General features: G+C 43.5%; 1 protein-coding gene across 1 annotated transcript in view; it reads right to left on the bottom strand.

Annotated features, from left to right (window-relative positions):
* The window catches only part of CASC3 (CASC3 exon junction complex subunit), a 156,257-nt gene that overhangs the window by 13,893 nt on the left and 122,188 nt on the right, over window positions 1–20,176 (bottom strand). The window contains exons 9-10 of the mRNA XM_053698315.1: window positions 4,190–4,298; window positions 3,232–3,330 (exon numbers count right to left, since the gene is read on the bottom strand). Of these exons, the coding sequence (XP_053554290.1) occupies window positions 3,232–3,330; window positions 4,190–4,298 (208 nt within the window). The remainder of the gene's footprint in view (window positions 1–3,231; window positions 3,331–4,189; window positions 4,299–20,176) is intronic.

Genomic DNA, 20,176 nt, shown 5'->3' with positions numbered 1-20,176 from the left:
TATCTTCATGGAAATAGAATCTATTATCGTACCCAGAAATTCCACCCTATTGGTGGGGACCAGAGAGCTCTTTCTTTTGTTGATCTTCCATCCATGGGATCGAAGGAGAAGAATAAGAGCCCTTTAGTGATCCTCCGCGAGACTGAAGGATGGAGTCTGGACCAGGATATCATCCAGATAAGGAGCCGCTGCAATACCTCTGGCTCTCGCAACCGCGAGCAGCGCTCCCAGAACCAGACCGAATGTTAGGGCCACAAACTGGTAGTGTTGGTCCAGAAATGCGAATCTTAGGAACTTGAAGGGGTCCTTGTGGATTGGTACGTGGATAGGTAAGCATCCTTCAGGTCTATTGTCAAATTGTCCCTCTTGAACTAGGGGCAGAATCGATCTGATCGTCTCAATTTTGAACAATGGGACTGACAAACTTAAGACACTTTAGGTCCAGAATTAGGCGAAAAGTGCCCTCCTTCTTTGGAACCACGAAAAGGTTTGAATAATACCCCAGCCCAGACCTCTTTCTGCTAGAGGGACTGGGGTGATAACTCAGAGAGGAGAGATCCCTCACACAACCTAGGAAGGCGTCTCTCTTCTCTGGTCTTGAAGATAGATTTGACAGGAGGAATCTGCCTCTGGGCGGATGAGTCTTGAATCCTATCCTGTAGCCCAGGGCTATGACCTCCAGAACCCAAGGGTCCTGAACATCTCTTATACAGGCCTCTGTAAAAAGAGATAGTCTGCCCCCTACGCGACCTATAGATGGATTGGGGGCCGCCCCTTCATTCCTATTTTGTCTCGGCGGGCTTCTTACTCTGCTTGGTCTTGTTCCAAGAGTGAGCTGGATTCCAAGATCCCTTGGAAGGCTCGGTTTTCATGGCAGGCTGCTGGCGTTGAGACTTGTCCGAACGAAAGGGACCAAAAGTAGAACCCTTAGGCCTACTTTTCTTATCCTGTGGTCGGAAAGCACCCTTCCCCCCCGGTAACCGTGGATATAATAGAGTCCAAACCAGGACCAAAGAGAACCTTTCCCTGAAACGGGAGGGAGAGTAATCAAGACTTGGAAGTCATGTCTGCAGACCACGACTAACTTTTAACAGAGCCTTACGGGCCAGAACAGAAAAACCTGAAGTCTTGGCATTCAAGCAAATAATCTGCATATTTGCATCACAGACAAACTAATGAGCTACCCTTAAGGCCCTAATTCGTTCCTGTATCAACTTGAGGGGAGTCTCCACCTCGATCATAACTGGCAGAGTGTCACACCAATAGGTAGAAGCTCCAGCCATCACAGCGACTGCTGCTGCTGGTTAAAAAATGAACCCAGTGAGTTGGAACATTTTCCTTAACATGGACTCCAATTTTTTGTCCATTGGCTCCTTGAAAGAAGCGGGATAGTAGTTTGCATAGCGAGAGTGGAAATAGCACCATCCACCCTAGGAATAGCCCCCCACAGTTCAAGCTGCGAGTCCAGAACGGGGAACAGATTTTTAAAAGAAGAAGAGGGGGAAAATGACAAGCCAAGTTTCTCCCATTCATTATTAATAATATTACCCATTTTAATGGGGACGGGAAGGTCTGTGGAACCCCATTGTCCTCGTAAACCCTATCTAGTTTAGGGATCGAAGGTTCCTCCGGCAATTTCGGCTCCGGAACCTCTAACATAGCTAGCACTTCCTTTAGCAGAAAGCGCAAATGCTCCATCTTAAATTTAAAATCTGGCTCCCCCGAAGACAGAGGCCTAGATGTCACCGATTCCGACCCAGAAAGAGCGTCCCCCAAAGAGTCAGAGTCGTCTTCCTCAGTGGATAATCTGTCAGAGACATCCAGTGGAGTCGATGACCCCTGGGACAGAAAGCTATGATTCACCTTTCGCTTGTGCTTCGCAGGGCGTGGTAAGGTATTGAAGGCCGCAGACACCACTGTCTAATCGCTCAGCAAAATATGGCGGCCAAAGGGCCCCTCCCACGGGAGGATTAAGATCGGCCTGGGCAGCTGCATGTGCAATCGGAGATGAATGTAGGGAACGCAACTCGTGGGACGGAGAACCCTCAGAGGTGGATGGCTCAGTTGTACTAAATACTTTGTTATTTTTAGATATTGCAATCTTATCAAAGCACGTGGAACAGAGTTGAGCAGGCAGATCAACCAGGACCTCCTCACAATATACACAGTTGTTAGGTTTAATTAAAGAGGGAGTACCCTCTAACATATCAGAGTCCTATATAGCTTGCGCCTTTATTACGGATTAGATATAAGCTAAATGGCACCTTTATATCCCAATACCCGGGGCACTCACTACCTCCTATGACCCGGACAACAGAGAAAACGCTTTGTCTACTGCAACCACCAGTCAAGAAAGAGGAAATTGAAGAGGCCGCACCCAGTCACATGGAGAGCCATGCAGGAACCGCCCCTGCACTAAAGAGAAAACGCACCAAAAAATGCTGCGCCGACATCTCAAAAAACTGTTCACACATTGACAGAGCCTCATCTCACACATGTCGCAGCATAAACACAATAAACAGTAGACAACATTGTGCACAAATCCCCCCTGTTAAATAACCACCATTCCTGGGGTATTAACCCTTGACTCTATATAGATAAAAGGAGACACACTGACACTGTCTTCTTACGTTATATGTATATAATGTAACTATCTTACCAGAATCTACTCCGTGGAACAGGAACACAGCCTTTAAAGTGTGACAGGTTAGTAGCGTCGCTCCTGACATGGACTTGAGAGCAGCAGGCAGCGAAACTCGTCCACGCAGATTGCTTATGGAGCTCTTAATTGGGAGTCGGGATGGTTTCGCAGAGAGACTCTCCATTCATCTCCAGGCTCTAACTTTCACCCATGCTCTTACTGAGAGGCTGACAGGACTACTTAAAACTCCAGTCCCATTGCGAAGAGTACTACCCTCCATAAGAGACAACTCCGAATCTTCTGACACTTCTCTGCCAACCTCCTGTGACGAAAGGCAAAGAATGACTGGGGGATGAGGGGAGTGGGGGAGGTATTTAAGCCTTTAGCTGGGGTGTCTTTGCCTCCTCCTGGTGGCCAGGTTCCTAATTCCCACAAGTAATGAATGAAGCAGTGGACTCTCCTCCAATTAAGATGGAAATAATATTTGGAATTAATGTGTAAAAAAAAAAAAAAATGTATAGCAAGCCAGGAAACTATTTACTAATAAGTCACTCTGGTGAGAGACCATAACAGAATTGTCGGTGAAGTACCTGGATGAGGAAGATGCATTTCTGGTGGCACAATCATACCCTGAGGAGGCATAGAAGATGGGCCGTCGCCGTGAGCGTATATTGGTCCCTGGAATTGGACTGAAAAAGTTAATAAATAAGTTATTATATAATTATACACATACACACTACTATCTACCTACTTATGTATTCATATATACAGGGCTTTAAATTTCCACTAGTCCTGGACAACTGGAAAAAAAAAATATGACTTTTTCCTATCTTTAATATTGAGTGGACTAGTAACATTCTCCCTCCGGGCTAGGACATTTTAACCAACTATTAAACTATAGTGATATTTTTTTTTCTTATCTCTCTCTATGTAGAATGTATATATTGAGCACATGTTTATATATATATATATAGATTTGAGTGAAGTGTCTAATCGGGTGAAAAAGAGATAGAGAGAGTATATATATATATATATATATATATAGATAGATAGAGATATATATATATATAGATAGATAGATATATATATATAGATAGAGATATAAATTATATATATATATATATATATATATATATATATATATATATATATATATATATATAGATAGAGATATATATATATATATATATATATATATATATATATATATAATTTTTTTTTTTATTTGACCCACCTGCTAGGAAAACCAAAAGGGGTTAAAGTAATGTAGGAAAAAATAGACACAGGGTAGGCAAGGTAATCTGCAATCACCCGTTTATTATTACACATCAGTAGCAGCATATACTGTAGCTAAATAAACTTTTGCCAGTTGTCTGAAGATCAGGGCCGGACTGGGAAATCAGACTGGCCCTGAAAATGTTTGAAGACCGGCCCCAGGCCCCCTTCCCCTGGCTTCTCATGACTCTTAAATTGATTCCTATAATTAAAGTCTTTACCAAAATTCAATAATTTACATAACAGACACAAATGAACAGATTTGGCACTTACGAGGATCATAGTAGTGTCCTTCCATAATGCCAATATGCATGGGAGCAGGTTCTGGGACATGACGCTGGCGCTGGGAGGAATATCTCTTAACTCGCCCACCCTGAACCGGCTGAAAGAAATGAGGATAGCGAGATCAAGCAGAATTACACTGATAAACTCACTTCTTTGAAGGGACACAATAGTTAACACTGAAATATGCATGAAAGTATATCAATTTTAAACAGCAGCATTTTTTTGCTTTGGCATAAATGCATCTAGTAAAAACTAATCACCAATATTGCGATTTCCCCGTTCACCTCCACTGAAACGCTGCACTTGCTCGGAGAGATGGTGGTAGCTTGTGTAACAAACCAAGTCACTGCTAACACTATGCACACCAGCACTGGCTCTTTAAGCAGACACAGTGATCGAATACTGGTACATGAAGCATGCGCAGAATATGTTCATATGCTGCTGAAACCGTGAATAGCGATTACTAAACTTGTTTGCTAAAGAAAAAACTAATTGCAAATATGTTTCTAGTCAAAACTATTAAAAAAAATTAGTTTTGACTATTTTGTCAATGCTGTACAGTTTACTAATTTTTAAGTCATCTGAAATAACTCATTCTCATTCCTTTGACCAAATTTAGGTTGCAGGGTCTTAAATGCAGTATTTTAAATTAGAGGGTGCACTATACTATCTAGAAAAAGGTAAAAAAAAACAACATTAATAATACTACCACATATATTTTACATATTTACACGTTAAATCGGTATTTCAAATTGAAATAGAAGCATTTTTTCAATATACCTCCATTAGCAAAAATGCTTCTAGTAAAAATGATTACCATTTTGCAGCTGCATACGCACATATGCTGAGAGTCAATGCACCAGTATTCAAGCACAGAGGAGAACAGACGGTGGTGGTGTATTGTGTTTGTGAAGACTTAAGTGTCATACAAGTCACTGCTGATTTTGAGGTGGTGTGTTGCACGGGCCTCACTGCATAGCTGCATAAGCCACTGGAAAACAGTAATAACCTACTACAGGAAGGTTTGTCTCTTTAAAAAGGCACATGCTGGGCAAAAATAGGCTGCGTGTGGGTTGGATATTAGCCATAGAACAAATTATGCTATTGTTTGTTCCCTGGTTTCTCTCGTTTTCTGTATGCAACTTAAGAAGCATTTTTGCTAATGGAAATATAATGCAAAAATGCTTCTATTTAAAAGTGAAATTAACCCATGCACATTTTAATTTTGACCTTTCCACCCCATTAAATTTTGAAACTAACAGAAAATGCATACAATATTTCTATACACTTCCCTAGGGATAAAGCACTCTCTGGCTGATAAGGACAACTCCCACAACTCTATTGGTGACTACTGAAATAAAATTAAAAAAAATTGTGCTTGTAGAAGAAAATGTATTCTTAAAAAGAAAACAAAATTTATACTTACCTTTTTCCGGTCATGGAGAGTCCACAACGTCATTCCAATTACTAGTGGGATATTCAACTCCTGGCCAGCAGGAGGAGGCAAAAAATGCCCCAGCAAAGCTGTTAAGCATAACTGTCTTACCCATAACCCCCAGTCATTCAGCCAAAGGAAATGAAAAATAAGAAAACACAAGGGTGAAAAGGTGCCTGAAGTTTACACAAAAACACTGCCGAATTATAATAGATGGCATGGTTGTGGACTCTCCATGTCCGGAAATAAATACATTTATCAGGTAAACATAAATTTTGTTTTCTTTCCTATGACATGGAGAGTTTACAACGTCATTCCAATTACTAGTGGGAACTGGGAACCAGTACCCAAGCTAATGGACACGGAATGAACAAGGAGGGAGAAAAAAGGCAGGAGGACCTAAACAGAAGGCACCGCCGCTTGGAGAACCTTCTCCCAAAAGAAGCCTTGGCCGAGGCAAAAGTATCAAATTTGGAAAAAGTATGCAGAGAGGACCATGTTGCCGCCTTACAAATCTGTTCCACAGAAGCTTCATTTTTGAAAGCCCAAGACGAGGCTACAGCCCTAGTGGAATGAGTCATAATTCTCTCAGGAGGCTGCTGTCAAGCAGTCTCATAAGCCAAACGAATCAAACTTCTCAACCAGAGAGACAGAGTAGTAGAAGTGGCCTTCTGACCCTTACGCTTTCCAGAGAAAACAACAAACAGGGCAGAAGATAGCCAAAAATCTTTAGTAGCTTGTAAGTAAAATTTTAGAGCCCGCACAACATCCAAGTTATCCAAAAAATGTTCCTTTTGAGGAGGATTAGGACAAAGGGAAGGAACAACAATATCCTGATTAATGTTTCAAATCAATACTACCTTAGGGAGTATCGCCAATTTAGTACGAAGGACCGCCTTATCAGCATGAAAAATAATGTAGGGGGAAATCACACTGCAGAGCTGAAAGCTCAGACACTCTGCAAGTGGAAGAAATGGTCACAAGAAACAAAACCTTCCAGGATAACAGTTTTATATCAACAACATGCATAGGCTCAAACGGAGCCTGCTGTAAAACTAAGAACTAAATTAAGGCTCCATGGGGGAGCAACAGGTTTAAACACAGGCCTGATTCTATTTAGGATCTGTACAAAGACTTGAACATCTGGTTGATCTGCCAGAGGTTTGTGCAAAAGGATAGACAACGCTGAAATCTGACCCTTTAGAAAACTGACCGATAAACCCTTATCCAGTCCATTATTATTATTAATTATTTGTAGAGCGCCAACAGATTCCGCAGCGCTATAAACAAAGGTGGAGTACAACAAAATAATTATATGGATCAAATGGGTAGAGGGCCCTGCCATGAGTTGCACTGTTGTATTCAGCTCTTAAGAAGGTGATCTACAAACAGCTGGACTCTTAGGCTTACATGCTAAGGGGTTTCAGGGGATAGCAATGGAGGAGTGGAACTGGTATAAAGTAAGGTTAGCGTAGGTTGTATGCATCCCTGAACAGTGGAGTCTTTAGGGAGCACTTGAAGCTTTCAAAATTAGGGGAGAGTCTTGTGGAACGAGGCAGAGAGTTCCACAAGATGGGAGTCAGTCTGGAGAAGTCCTGTAAACGGGAGTGCGATGAGGTAACCAGATAGGAGGAGAGTTGGAGGTCATGAGCAGAGCGAAGGGGACTGGAGGGAGAGTATCTGGAGACAAGGTCTGAGATATAGGGGGGAGCAGTGCAGTTGAGGGCTTTGAATGTCAGAGTGAGAATTTTGTGTTTGATCCTAGAGGCAAGAGGAAGCCAGTGAAGGGATTGGCAGATGAAGGGCGACGTGTAAGAAAGAGGAGTCTGGCAGAGGCATTCATTATGGATTGTAAAGGTGAGTGAGTGGATTAAAATCTTAGTTGTGCCTTGTGTAAGGAAGTGTCTAATTTTAGAAATGTTTTTAAGGTGGAAGCGGCAGGCTTTAGCCAAGGACTGAATGTGAGGAATGAAAGAAAGATCTGAGTCAAATGTGACCCCAAGACATCGGGTATGCGGGGTAGGGGTAATGATGGAGTTGTCGACAGTTAGAGAGATTAGGGGGTGGAGATTTTGGAAGAAGGGGGAAAAACAGAATTTATGTTTACCTGATAAATTTCTTTCTCCTACGGTGTATCCGGTCCACGGCTTCATCCTTACTTGTGGGATATTCTCATTCCCTACAGGAAGTGGCAAAGAGACCAAACAGCAGAGCTGTCCATATAGCTCCCCCTCTGGCTCCGCCCCCCAGTCATTCGACAGACGGTTAGGAGAAAAAGGAGAACCATAGGGTGCAGTGGTGACTGTAGTGTACAAAAATAAAAATTTAAACCTGACTAAATGCCAGGGTGGGCCGTGGACCGGATACACCGTAGGAGAAAGAAATTTATCAGGTAAACATAAATTCTTTTTTCTCCTACATTGGTGTATCCGGTCCACGTCTTCATCCTTACTTGTGGGAACCAATACCAAAGCTTTAGGACACGGATAAAGGGAGGGAACAAGTCAGGTAACCTAAACGGGAGGCACCACAGCTTGCAAAACCTTTCTCCCGAAAATAGCCTCCGAAGAAGCATAAGTATCGAATTTGTAAAATTTGGCAAATGTATGCAGAGAAGACCACGTTGCTGCCTTACAGATCTGTTCAACAGAAGCCTCGTTCTTGAAAGCCCATGTGGAAGCCACAGCTCTAGTAGAATGAGCTGTAATTCGTTCAGGAGGCTGCCGTCCGGCAGTCTCATAAGCCAATCGGATGATGCTTTTAAGCCAGAAGGAGAGAGAGGTAGCAGTAGCTTTCTGACCTCTCCTCTTACCAGAATAGGCGACAAACAAGGATGATGTCTGTCTGAAATCCTTTGTTGCTTCTAGATAGAATTTTAAAGCACGAACCACATCTAGATTGTGTAACAAACGTTCCTTTTTAGAAACTGGATTTGGACACAGAGAAGGAACAACTATTTCCTGCTTAATATTCCTATTGGAAACCACTTTTGGAAGAAAACCAGGCTTGGTACGTAAAACTACCTTATCCATATGAAACACATGATAGGGTGAATTACATTGCAAAGCCGACAATTCAGAAACTCTTCTAGCAGAAGAAATAGCAACCAAAAACAAAACTTTCCAAGATAGTAACTTAATATCTATGGAATGTAAAGGTTCAAACTGAACCCCTTGAAGAACTGAAAGAACTAAGTTTAGACTCCATGGAGGAGTCACAGGTCTGTAGACAGGCTTGATTCTGACTAACGCCTGAACATCTGGCACGGCTGCCAGACGTTTGTGCAACAAGACAGACAGAGCAGATATCTGTCCTTTTAGAGAACTAGCTGACAGACCTTTCTCCAATCCCTCTTGGAGAAAGGAAAGTATCCTTGGAATCCTAATTTTACTCCATGAGTAACCCTTTGATTCGCACCAACAGAGATATTTCTGCCATATTTTATGGTAAATTCTCCTGGTTATAGGTTTTCTGGCCTGAACCAGAGTATCTATAACTGATTCCGAAAACCCACGCTGAGATAGAGTCAAGCGTTCAATCTCCAAGCAGTCAGTTGCAGAGAAACTAGGTTTGGATGTTCGAATGGACCTTGTACTAGAAGGTCCTGTCTCAAAGGTAGCTTCCATGGTGGAGCCGATGACATATTCACCAGGTCTGCATACCAAGTCCTGCGTGGCCACGCAGGAGCTATTAGAATTACCGAAGCCTTCTCCTGTTTGATCCTGGCTACTAGCCTGGGGAGGAGAGGAAACGGTGGAAAGACATAAGCTAGATTGAACGACCAAGGCGCCACTAAGGCATCTACCAATGTCGCCTTGGGATCCCTGGACCTGTAGCGTGGAACCTTGGAGTTCTGCCGAGACGCCATCAGATCCAGATCTGGAATGCCCCATAGTTGAGTTAACTGGGCAAAAACCTCCGGATGAAGTTCCCACTCCCCTGGATGGAAAGTCTGACGACTCAGATAATCCGCTTCCCAGTTGTCTACACCTGGGATGTGAATTGCTGATAGGTGGCAGGAGTGATCCTCTGCCCAATTGATGATCCTGAATACCTCCCTCATCGCCAGGGAACTCTTTGTTCCCCCCTGATGATTGATGTACGCTACAGTCGTCATGTTGTCCGACTGAAATCTTATGAATTTGGCCTCCGCTAGTTGAGGCCATGCCAGGAGCGCATTGAATATAGCTCTTAGTTCCAAAATGTTTATCGGGAGAAGAGATTCTTCCCGAGACCATAGACCCTGAGTTTTCAGGGAGTCCCAGACCGTGCCCCAGCCTAAGAGACTGGCGTCGGTCGTGACAATGATCCACTCCGGTCTGCGGAAACTCATTCCCTGAGACAGGTGATCCTGAGACAACTACCAGAGGAGCGAGTCTCTGGTTCTCTGGTCCATTTGTATCTGGGGAGACAAATCTGCATAATCCCCATTCCACTGCTTGAGCATGCACAGTTGCAGTGGTCTGAGATGAATTCTGGCAAAAGGGACTACGTCCATTGCCGCAACCATTAGACCGATTACCTCCATGCACTGAGCCACAGAAGGCTGAGGAATGGCATGAAGAACTCGACAAGCATTTGAAAGTTTTGACTTCCTGACCTCCGTCAGAAAAATTTTCATCTCTACCGAGTCTATTATTGTTCCCAGGAAGGGAACCCTTGTGACCGGGGACAGAGAACTCTTTTCCACGTTCACCTTCCACCCGTGAGACCTTAGAAAGGCTAGAACAATATCCGTATGAGCCTTTGCTTTGTGGAAGGACGACGCCTGAATTAAGATGTCGTCTAGGTAAGGTGCTACCGCAATGCCCCTTGGCCTTAGCACTGCAAGAAGGGACCCTAACACCTTTGTGAAAATTCTTGGAGCAGTGGCCCATCCGAAGGGAAGAGCCACAAACTGATAATGTTTGTCCAGGAAGGCGAACTGATGGTGAACCTTGTGGATCGGAATATGCAGGTATGCATCCTTTAGGTCCACGGTAGTCATGTATTGACCCTTCAGGATCATTGGTAAAATTGTTCGAATAGTTTCCATTTTGAATGATGGAACTCTGAGGAATTTGTTTAGGATTTTTAAATCCAGAATTGGCCTGAACGTTCCCTCCTTTTTGGGAACTACAAACAGGTTTGAGTAAAAACCCAGTCCTTTTTCTGCTTTTTGAACTGGGTGTATCACTCCCATCTTTAAAAGGTCTTCTACGCAATGTAAGAATGCCCGTCTCTTTGTCTGGTCTAAAGACAAGCGAGACATGTGAAACCTTACCTTTGGAGGAAGGTCCTTGAATTCTAGGAGATACCCCTGAGAGACAATCTCTAAAGCCCAGGGGTCTGGGACATCTCTTGCTCAAGCCTGAGCAAAGAGAGAGAGAGAGTCTGCCCCTACCAGATCCGGTCCCGGATCGGGGGCTATCCTTTCATGCTGATTTGATAGCAGCAGCAGGCTTTTTGGCCTGTTTTCCCTTGTTCCAGCCTTGCAATGGTTTCCATGCTGGTTTGGGCTGGGATGCGTTACCCTCTTGTCTAGAGGCTGTAGAGCTAGGAGCCGGTCCGTTCCTGAAATTGCAAAAAGAACGAAAATTACTTATTTTTTGCTTTGAAAGGTCTATCCTGTGGAAGGGCATGGCCCTTTCCCCCAGTGATGTCTGAAATAATCTCTTTCAATTCTGGCCCGAATAGGGTCTTACCCTTGAAAGGAATATTAAGCAATTTTGTTTTGGACGACACATCCGCCGACCAAGATTTTAGCCAAAGCGCTCTGCGCGCCACTATTGCAGAACCTGAATTTTTCGCCGCTAATTTTGCTAATTGAAAAGCGGCATCTAAAACTTCAGTGCGTAAATTCTGTCCATGACCTCATCATAAGGCGTCTCCTTCTGGAGCGAATTTTCTAGTTCATCGAACCAAAAAGACGCCGCCGTGGTGACAGGAATAATGCACGAAATTGGTTGCAGAAGGAAACCTTGCTGAACAAAAATTTTCTTAAGTAACCCTTCTAATTTTTTATCCATAGGATCTTTGAAAGCGCAACTGTCCTCTATTGGTATAGTTGTGCGCTTAGCTAATATTGAAACTGCCCCCTCTACCTTAGGGACCGTCTGCCATGCGTCCCTTCTGGGGTCAACAATGGGGAACATTTTCTTAAATATAGGAGGGGGAACAAATGGTACACCTGGCTTCTCCCACTCCTTAGTCACTATATCCGCCACCCTCTTGGGTATCGGAAACGCATCAGAGTGCACTGGGACTTCTAAAAATGTGTCCATTTTGCACAATTTTTCTGGAATCACCAAAGGATCACAATCATCAAGTGTAGCTAGCACCTCCTTAAGTAGGGCGCGGAGGTGTTCTAGTTTAAATTTAAATGCAATGGTATCAGTCTCTGCCTGCTGAGAAACTTTTCCTGTGTCAGAAATTTCTCCCTCAGACAGGCCCTCCCTCACCGCCAACTCAGATTGATGTGAGGGTACCACAGATGAATTATCCCCTGCGTCTGCTTGCTCATCCTCTGTATTTAAAACTGAGCAATCACGCTTTCTAGGAAAAACTGGCAGTTTGGATAAAAAGGCTGCTAAAGAATTATCCATTACTGCTGCTAATTGCTGCATAGTAACAGCCATAGGCGTGTCAGATGTACTAGGTATCGCTTGCGCGGGCAAAGCTGGCGTTGACACAGAAGGAGAGGATGATGAACTATCCCCACTACCTTCATTTAAAGAATCATCTTGGGCAACATTTTTAAAAGTGACAGTACTGTCCTTTATCTGTTTGGACGCTATTGTGCACTTTACACATACATTTAATGGGGGAACCACCTTGGCCTCCATGCACACAGAACATAGGCTATCTGAAGGCACAGACATGTTAGACAGACTTAGGCAGAGTTTTAATGCAATAAAAATTATTTTATACAAAACTGTTACGGTCTCTTTAAATAATAAAAGTGTACACTTTATTACTGAAACGTCAGAAAACCATCAAAGAAATATCCAATCTTTATGAAATTTTCATCACAGTGTCTTAATGCTTTGAAAGTATTGCACACCAATTTTCAGACAATTTAACCCTTAAACGCCCAAACCGGAGCTAATAACAGTAATTAACCGGTTAAAGACACTACTGTCCCATGCCACAGTCTCTACTGCGGCGTTTACCTTCCTTAGGGGTTATTCAAATAAGTAATAAGCCTCTCTGAAGTCCTTTTCCAAGCCTCTGGATACTCCACGTGAAGCTGCAAGAACTGCCTAGTGAAAAGCAACTGCGCAACTGAGGCGCGAAAATGAGGCCTCCTCTCTGCATTCCAGAGTGAAGGGGCCTTTCTGACAAGATTAGGTGTCTAAACAACTGCCAGGCGTAAATAAAATTCCCCAAAAGTGTTTCAAGTCTGAAAAACACTTAAAATGTCACATAAACATGATAAAAAGTAATCGACTTAGCCCACAATAGTGTCAACCAGCATAGAGCCCTAGTTATAAGCCTTAATTCTGTTACTGAGTCTAAGAAAATGGCTTACCTATCCCAGAAGGGATAACTGACAGTCTTCTAGCATTACTTGGTCTTGTTAGAAAAATGACTGATCATACCTGAAGCAGATAAGCCTGCAAACTGTTCCCCCCAACTGAAGTTCTCTGGTTTCAACAGTCCTGCGTGGGAACAGCAATGGATTTAGTTACTGGTGCTAAAATCATACTCCTCTTTTAACAGAAATCTTCATCACTTTCTGTTATAGAGTAAATAGTACAAACTGGCACTATTTTAAAATAAACTCTTGATAGAAGAAATAAAAACTACAACTAACACCACATACTCTTTACCACCCCCGTGGAGATGCTACTTGTTCAGAGCGGCAAAGAGAATGACTGAGGGGCGGAGCCAGACGGGGAGCTATATGGACAGCTCTGCTGTGTGCTCTCTTTGCCACTTCCTGTAGGGAATGAGAATATCCCACAAGTAAGGATGAAGTCGTGGACCGGATACACCAATGTAGGAGAAATGAGCTCAGTTTTGGAGAGATTTAGCTTGAGGTAGTGAGAGGACATCCAAGAGATGTGAGAAAGACAGTTAGTGACATGGGTTAGCAAGGAAGCAGATAGGTCTGGTGCAGAGAAGTAGATTTGGGTGTGATCGGCATACAAATGATATTGGAAACCGTGGGACTTTATTAGGGAACCTAGTGATGACGTGTAGATTGAGAAGAGAAGGGGACCAAGAACAGAGCCTTGCGGTACTCCGTCAGAAAGTGGTGACGGGGCAGCGGAGGCCCCAGAGAAGGCTAAAATAAAGGTACAGTTTGACAGGTAGGAAGAGAGCCACAAAAGGACTGTGTCACAGATGCCGAAGGATTGGAGGGTTTGGAGCAAAAGAGGGTGGTCAACAGTGTCAATGGCTGCGGACAGATCAAGGAGGATAAGCAGAGAGAAGTGGCCTTTTGATTTTGCTGTAAGTAGGTCATTGGTAACCTTAACAATTGCTGTCTCTGTGGAGTGATGGGGACGAAATCCAGATTGCAGTGGTTCAAGAAGGGTGTTTAACGTAAGGAAATAGGATAGGCGTGCATATACTCTTTTTTTCGAGAAGCTTTGAGGCAAGAGGGAGGAGGGAAATAGGGTGGGAGTTGGATGGGGAGGTAGGATCAAGGGAAGGTTTTTTGAGGATAGGTGTGACCAGTGCATGTTTCAGCGATGAGGGAAATATACCGGTGCTGAGAGAGAGGTTGAAAATGTGTGTTAGTATAGGGGTAAGGGTAGCAGAGAGGGAGGGTAGTAGCTGTGAGGGGATAGGGTCAAGGGGACAGGTAGTGAGGTGAGAGCGCAGTATAAGTGCCGAAACTTCTTCCTCAGTAACAGGGGAGAATGAGCTAAGTTTAAGGTTATGTGGGTTGTGGTTGATTGAGAGCATTTGAGGGGGGGAGAGAATGGAATTATGTTGAGAGCTGATTTCATTTCTGATGGAGTCGATTTTGTTATTGAACTGGCTGGCAGAGTCTTGAGCTGACAGAGAAGTTGTATTAGGAGGTGGGGGGAAAGCATTGAAAGTGGAGAACAGACGTTTTGGGTTTGAAGAAAGATTAGCGATAAGAGTAGAGAAATAGCGTTGCTTATGGAGATTAAGGGCAGAATAGTAGGAGTTCAAGATGAATTTGTAATGAAGAATATCAGCTGAACTCCAAGATTTTCTCCAGTGCCGCTCAGCAGTACGGGAACATCTGCGTAGGTACCATGTCAGAGGAGTATGCCAGGGCTGAGGATGAGTGTGTGATTTCCAAGCTATGGTAAGGGGTGAGAATGTCAAGGACGGATATAAGGGTGGAATTATAGTGGCAGATAGATTGTTCAGGGCAGGAAAATGAGGAGAAGGATGAGAGGAGAGGTTTGAGGGAATTGGCAAGCTGTTGCTGACCTAATGACATAATGCTTCTGGTAAGTTTGGTGTGAGGAGTAGAAAGAGGGAGAGTTGTAGGGAGGGATGATATGTTGCAAGTAAGGATATGATGGTCAGAAAGAGGGAGTTTGTGAAGTTTGGGAGAGTGCATCGATAGCTAAAAATCAGGTCAAGAGAGTGACCATCTTTGTGAGTGGGAGAATCAGTCCATTGTGACAAACCGAAAGAGGAAGTGAGTTGCAGAAGTTGTTTTGCAGATGAGGCAGTAGGATTGTCAAGAAGGATGTTGAAGTCGCCAAGAATGAGGGCAGGGGTGTCTGAGGAAAGGAAATAAGGTAGCCAGGCAGCCAAGTGATCTAGAAAAGACAAAATCCAGGGAATCCTCACCCAGCTCCAGGAGAACCCCTTAGATTCACACCAATAAAAGATATTAACGTCATTTACGAGTAACCGTTTTTCGGACCTAAATCATAGTTTCAATGACCGCTTCCGAAAACCACATTTAGCAGAATTAGGCGTTCAATCTCCAAGCAATTAGCTTCAGAGAATCTAGGTTAGGATGGAGGAAAGGATCCTGAAGTAGAAGGTCTTTCCTCTGAGGTAACCAAGTAGGTAGAGATGACATTCTCACCAGATCCTCAAACCAGATCCTGCAAGGCCATGCAGAAGCTATTAGAATCACTGATGCTCTCTCCTGTTTGCTCTCCGTCCACGAGTCATCGCTCGTATCAAAACAGAGGAAACAGATAAGACAGAGAAAACCTCCAAGGAACCGCTAAAGCATCTATCAGAACGGCCTGAGGATCTCTTGACCTTGAACCATACTTTGGAACCTTGGCGTTTTGGCGAGACGCCATCAGATCCAACTCTGGAACCCCCCACTTGAGGGTTATCTGAGAGAACACTTCCGGATGGAGAGCCCACTCCCTGGGATGAAAGGTCTGTCTGCTCAGAAAATCTGCTTCCCAGTTGTCCACTCCTGGAATGTAGATGGCAGATAGGAGACAATCGTGGGCTCCTGTCCACTGCAGAATTCGAGTCACCTTCTACATGGCTAAGGAACTGATGTAAGCCACTGAGGTTATGTTGTCCGATTGAAATCTTATAAACCGGACCAACGAAAGTTGAGGTCACACTAATAGGGCACTTAAGATCGCTCTCAACTCCAAGATGTTTATGGGAAGAGAGGAATCTTCCCGAGACCACAGGCCCTGAGCAGTTAGAGGTACCCAAACAGCACCCTAGCCTGACAGGCGTCCGTAGTCACAATTTCCCAGGAAGGTCTCAGAAAGTAAGTGCCCCAAGACAGATGTTCCTGTGATATCCACCACGAGAGAGAGTCTCTTGTCAGAGGGTCCAGATTTATCCTTTGAGTTAAATCCGAATGATCTCCATTCCATTGACGGAGCATACAAAGCTGCAGTGGGCGTAGATGGAACCTAGCAAAAGGAATGATGTCCATGGATGCCACCATCAGTCCAATCACCTCCATGCATTGGGCCACAGATGGATGAAAGGCAGGAAGCAAGAATCTTGTGTTGTCTTTTCTGACCTCTGTCAGAAAAATCTTCATGGACCGGGAATCTATTATAGTCCTAGGAAACACACTTGGGAGATGGAACAAGAACTCTTTTCCAAATTCACCTTCCACCCATGGGAACGTAGAAAAGACAACAGCATCTTTGTATGAGATTGGGCTAGTTGAAAAGATGATGCCTGAACCAAAATGTTGTCTAGATAAGGTGCTACAGCAATTCCCTGGGATCTGATCACAGTCAAAAGTGCTCCCAGAACCTTTGTGAATATTCTGGGAGCCGTGGCCAGACCAAATGGAAGTGCAACAAATTGGAACTGCTTGTCCAGAAAGGCAAACCTGAAATACTGATGATGTTCCCTGTGAATGGGAATGTGAAGGCATGCGTCCTTCAGGTCTATGGTAGTCATAAACTGACCTGCCTGTATCAAAGGAAGAATGGAATGAATAGTTTCCAACTTGAAAGACGGAACCCTGAGGAATTTGTTTAGACACTTGAGGTCTAAAATTGGTCGAAAACTTCCCTCCTTTTTGGGAACCACAAATAGATTTGAGTAGAATCCTAGACCCTGTTCTGCTAGAGGGACAGGAACAATAATTCCCAGAGAGTATAGGTCTTTTACACAGTTTAAGAAGGCTTCCTTCTTTATTTGGTTTGAGGATAATCCTGACAGGAGAAACCTGCCCCTGGGAGACTTGAATCCCATTCTGTAACCCTGAGATACTATGTCCACCGCCCAAGGGTCTGGGACATCGCATATCCAGGCTTGACAAAAAAGATAAAGCCTGCCCCCCACCTGATCAACACTGAAATCGGGGGAGGAACCTTCATGATGATTTAGAGTCAGCAGAAAGCTTCTTGCTTTGTTTTCCCTTATTCCAGAGCAGGACTGTGAAGCTAGACATCTTAGCACCCAGACAAATTATGTGCATATTGGCATCACAGATAAAAGTATTGGCCAATTTAAGAGCTTTGATCCTATCTTGGATCTCCTCTACTGTAGTTTCCTCTGAGATAAGATCAGATAATGCATTGCACCAATAAGATACAGCTTCTGCAACCGTAGCAATACTCGCTGCTGGTTGCCACTGTAACCCTTGATGGACATACATCTTTTTTAAGTAAGCCTCTAGCTTCTTGACCATTGGGTCCTTAAAATAACTATCCTATATAGAAATGGTAGTTCTCTTAGCAAGAGTGGAAATAGCTCCTTATACTTTAGGAACAGTGCGCCATGAGTCACGAATAGAGTAAGCCACAGGAAACATCTTCTTAAAAACAGGGGAAGGGGAAAAAGGAACCCCTGGTTTATCCCATTTCTGAGCAATAATTTCAGACATCTTCCTTGGTACCAGAAAAAACTCCTCAGAATATGGGGAATCAGACTCTATCCAACTTTAAAGACTTCGTGGGGTTGACAGCAACCGCCTTTCCAGAGTCGTCAAAAGTAGCTAGAACATCCTTCAATAGTAATCGGAGGTGCTCAAGCTTAAATCTAAAATTAACTTCTTCAGATTCTGAAGATCTTTTTGCTAAAGTGTCAGAGTCTGAGATCTCACCTTCAGAAGCTACTGAAGTATTCTCTTCATCAGACATCTGAGCAAGAGTGGCTAATGCAGTTCTACACTCAGAAACCTTAGCATCAGGCAAGTGTTTTGATTTTCTCATATGCTTACCCAATGAAGGGAAAGCTGACAAAGCCACTGTTACTGCAGAAAAAACCTGTGAGGCAAAATCCCCAGGTAAATAAGCACCCCCAGGTGGATGAGAGGACACAGAAGGCACAGTATGAGAAACAACTAAGGCTTGAAGACGATTGAGGAGAAAGCTGAGGCATGTCACGCACAGCATTATACTGAGAGACATTAGGCTCAGAAGGGAGTATATTTTAAAGTCTTAGATAAACAAGAAGAACAAAATTGCATAGGCAAAACAATTTGGGCATCTAAACATTTATCCATGGAGCTGGACTGATCCTGTTCTAAGCTTCTATAGCTAACAATTTCTACAAAGTAAAAAAAAAAAAAAATGCTTTAAAACTTTAATAAAGATCAAAAATCAAATGAGGAAAATAACGGAGGTTCCTACTGCCAAGATAATACGACACTAGTAATAGGAATGAAGTCCCGACTTGCTCAGCAATACGATCCGCTCATAGACACCAAATGCAGCCTCCACTTGAAGAGCTGAATTCTACTGCGTATCAGTCTGTTTGCAACGGCACCGCTCCGCTAAACCGGATGTGCGGGTGTCACGTGACCGGACTGAAAATAAAGTGCGCAACATTTCTCTGTAGAGAAAAAAGGTGCCAGATTAAACATACTGTTTTGTTTTAAAAAAATGGCATTACCGTCTATTACCCAGAGCAGGCAAATCGCAAATAAAAGCACTGCTTGGCTCACAAGCCTTAAAGGGACAGTCTAGGCCAAAATAAACTTTCATGATTCAGATAGAGCATGTAATTTTAAACAATTTTCCAATTCACTTTTATCACCAATTGTGTTTGTTCTCTTGCTATTCTTAGTTGAAAGCTTAACCTAGGAGGTTCAAATGCTAATTTCTTAGACCTTGAAGCTCACCTCTTTTCAAATGCATTTTAACAGTTTTTCACCACTAGAGGGTGTTAGTTCACATATTTCATATAGATAACACTGTGCTCGTGCACGTGAAGTTATCTGGGAGCAGGCACTGATTGGCTAGACTGCAAGTCTGTCAAAAGAACTGAAAAAAACAGAATTTATGTTTACCTGATAAATTTCTTTCTCCAACGGTGTGTCCGGTCCACGGCGTCATCCTTACTTGTGGGATATTCTCTTCCCCAACAGGAAATGGCAAAGAGCCCAGCAAAGCTGGTCACATGATCCCTCCTAGGCTCCGCCTACCCCAGTCATTCGACCGACGTTAAGGAGGAATATTTGCATAGGAGAAACCATATGGTACCGTGGTGACTGTAGTTAAAGAAAATAAAATATCAGACCTGATTAAAAAAAAAACCAGGGCGGGCCGTGGACCGGACACACCGTTGGAGAAAGAAATTTATCAGGTAAACATAAATTCTGTTTTCTCCAACATAGGTGTGTCCGGTCCACGGCGTCATCCTTACTTGTGGGAACCAATACCAAAGCTTTAGGACACGGATGAAGGGAGGGAGCAAATCAGGTCACCTAAATGGAAGGCACCACGGCTTGCAAAACCTTTCTCCCAAAAATAGCCTCAGAAGAAGCAAAAGTATCAAACTTGTAAAATTTGGTAAAAGTGTGCAGTGAAGACCAAGTCGCTGCCCTACATATCTGATCAACAGAAGCCTCGTTCTTGAAGGCCCATGTGGAAGCCACAGCCCTAGTGGAATGAGCTGTGATTCTTTCGGGAGGCTGCCGTCCGGCAGTCTCGTAAGCCAATCTGATGATGCTTTTAATCCAAAAAGAGAGAGAGGTAGAAGTTGCTTTTTGACCTCTCCTTTTACCTGAATAAACAACAAACAAGGAAGATGTTTGTCTAAAATCCTTTGTAGCATCTAAATAGAATTTTAGAGCGCGAACAACATCCAAATTGTGCAACAAACGTTCCTTCTTTGAAACTGGTTTTGGACACAGAGAAGGTACGATAATCTCCTGGTTAATGTTTTTG

Source organism: Bombina bombina, chromosome 1 (genome assembly GCF_027579735.1).
Source record: "Bombina bombina isolate aBomBom1 chromosome 1, aBomBom1.pri, whole genome shotgun sequence".
Lineage (NCBI taxonomy): Eukaryota > Metazoa > Chordata > Amphibia > Anura > Bombinatoridae > Bombina > Bombina bombina.
Note: the sequence above shows the minus strand (reverse complement) of the source record. Positions and strands in the feature narration are given on the sequence as shown.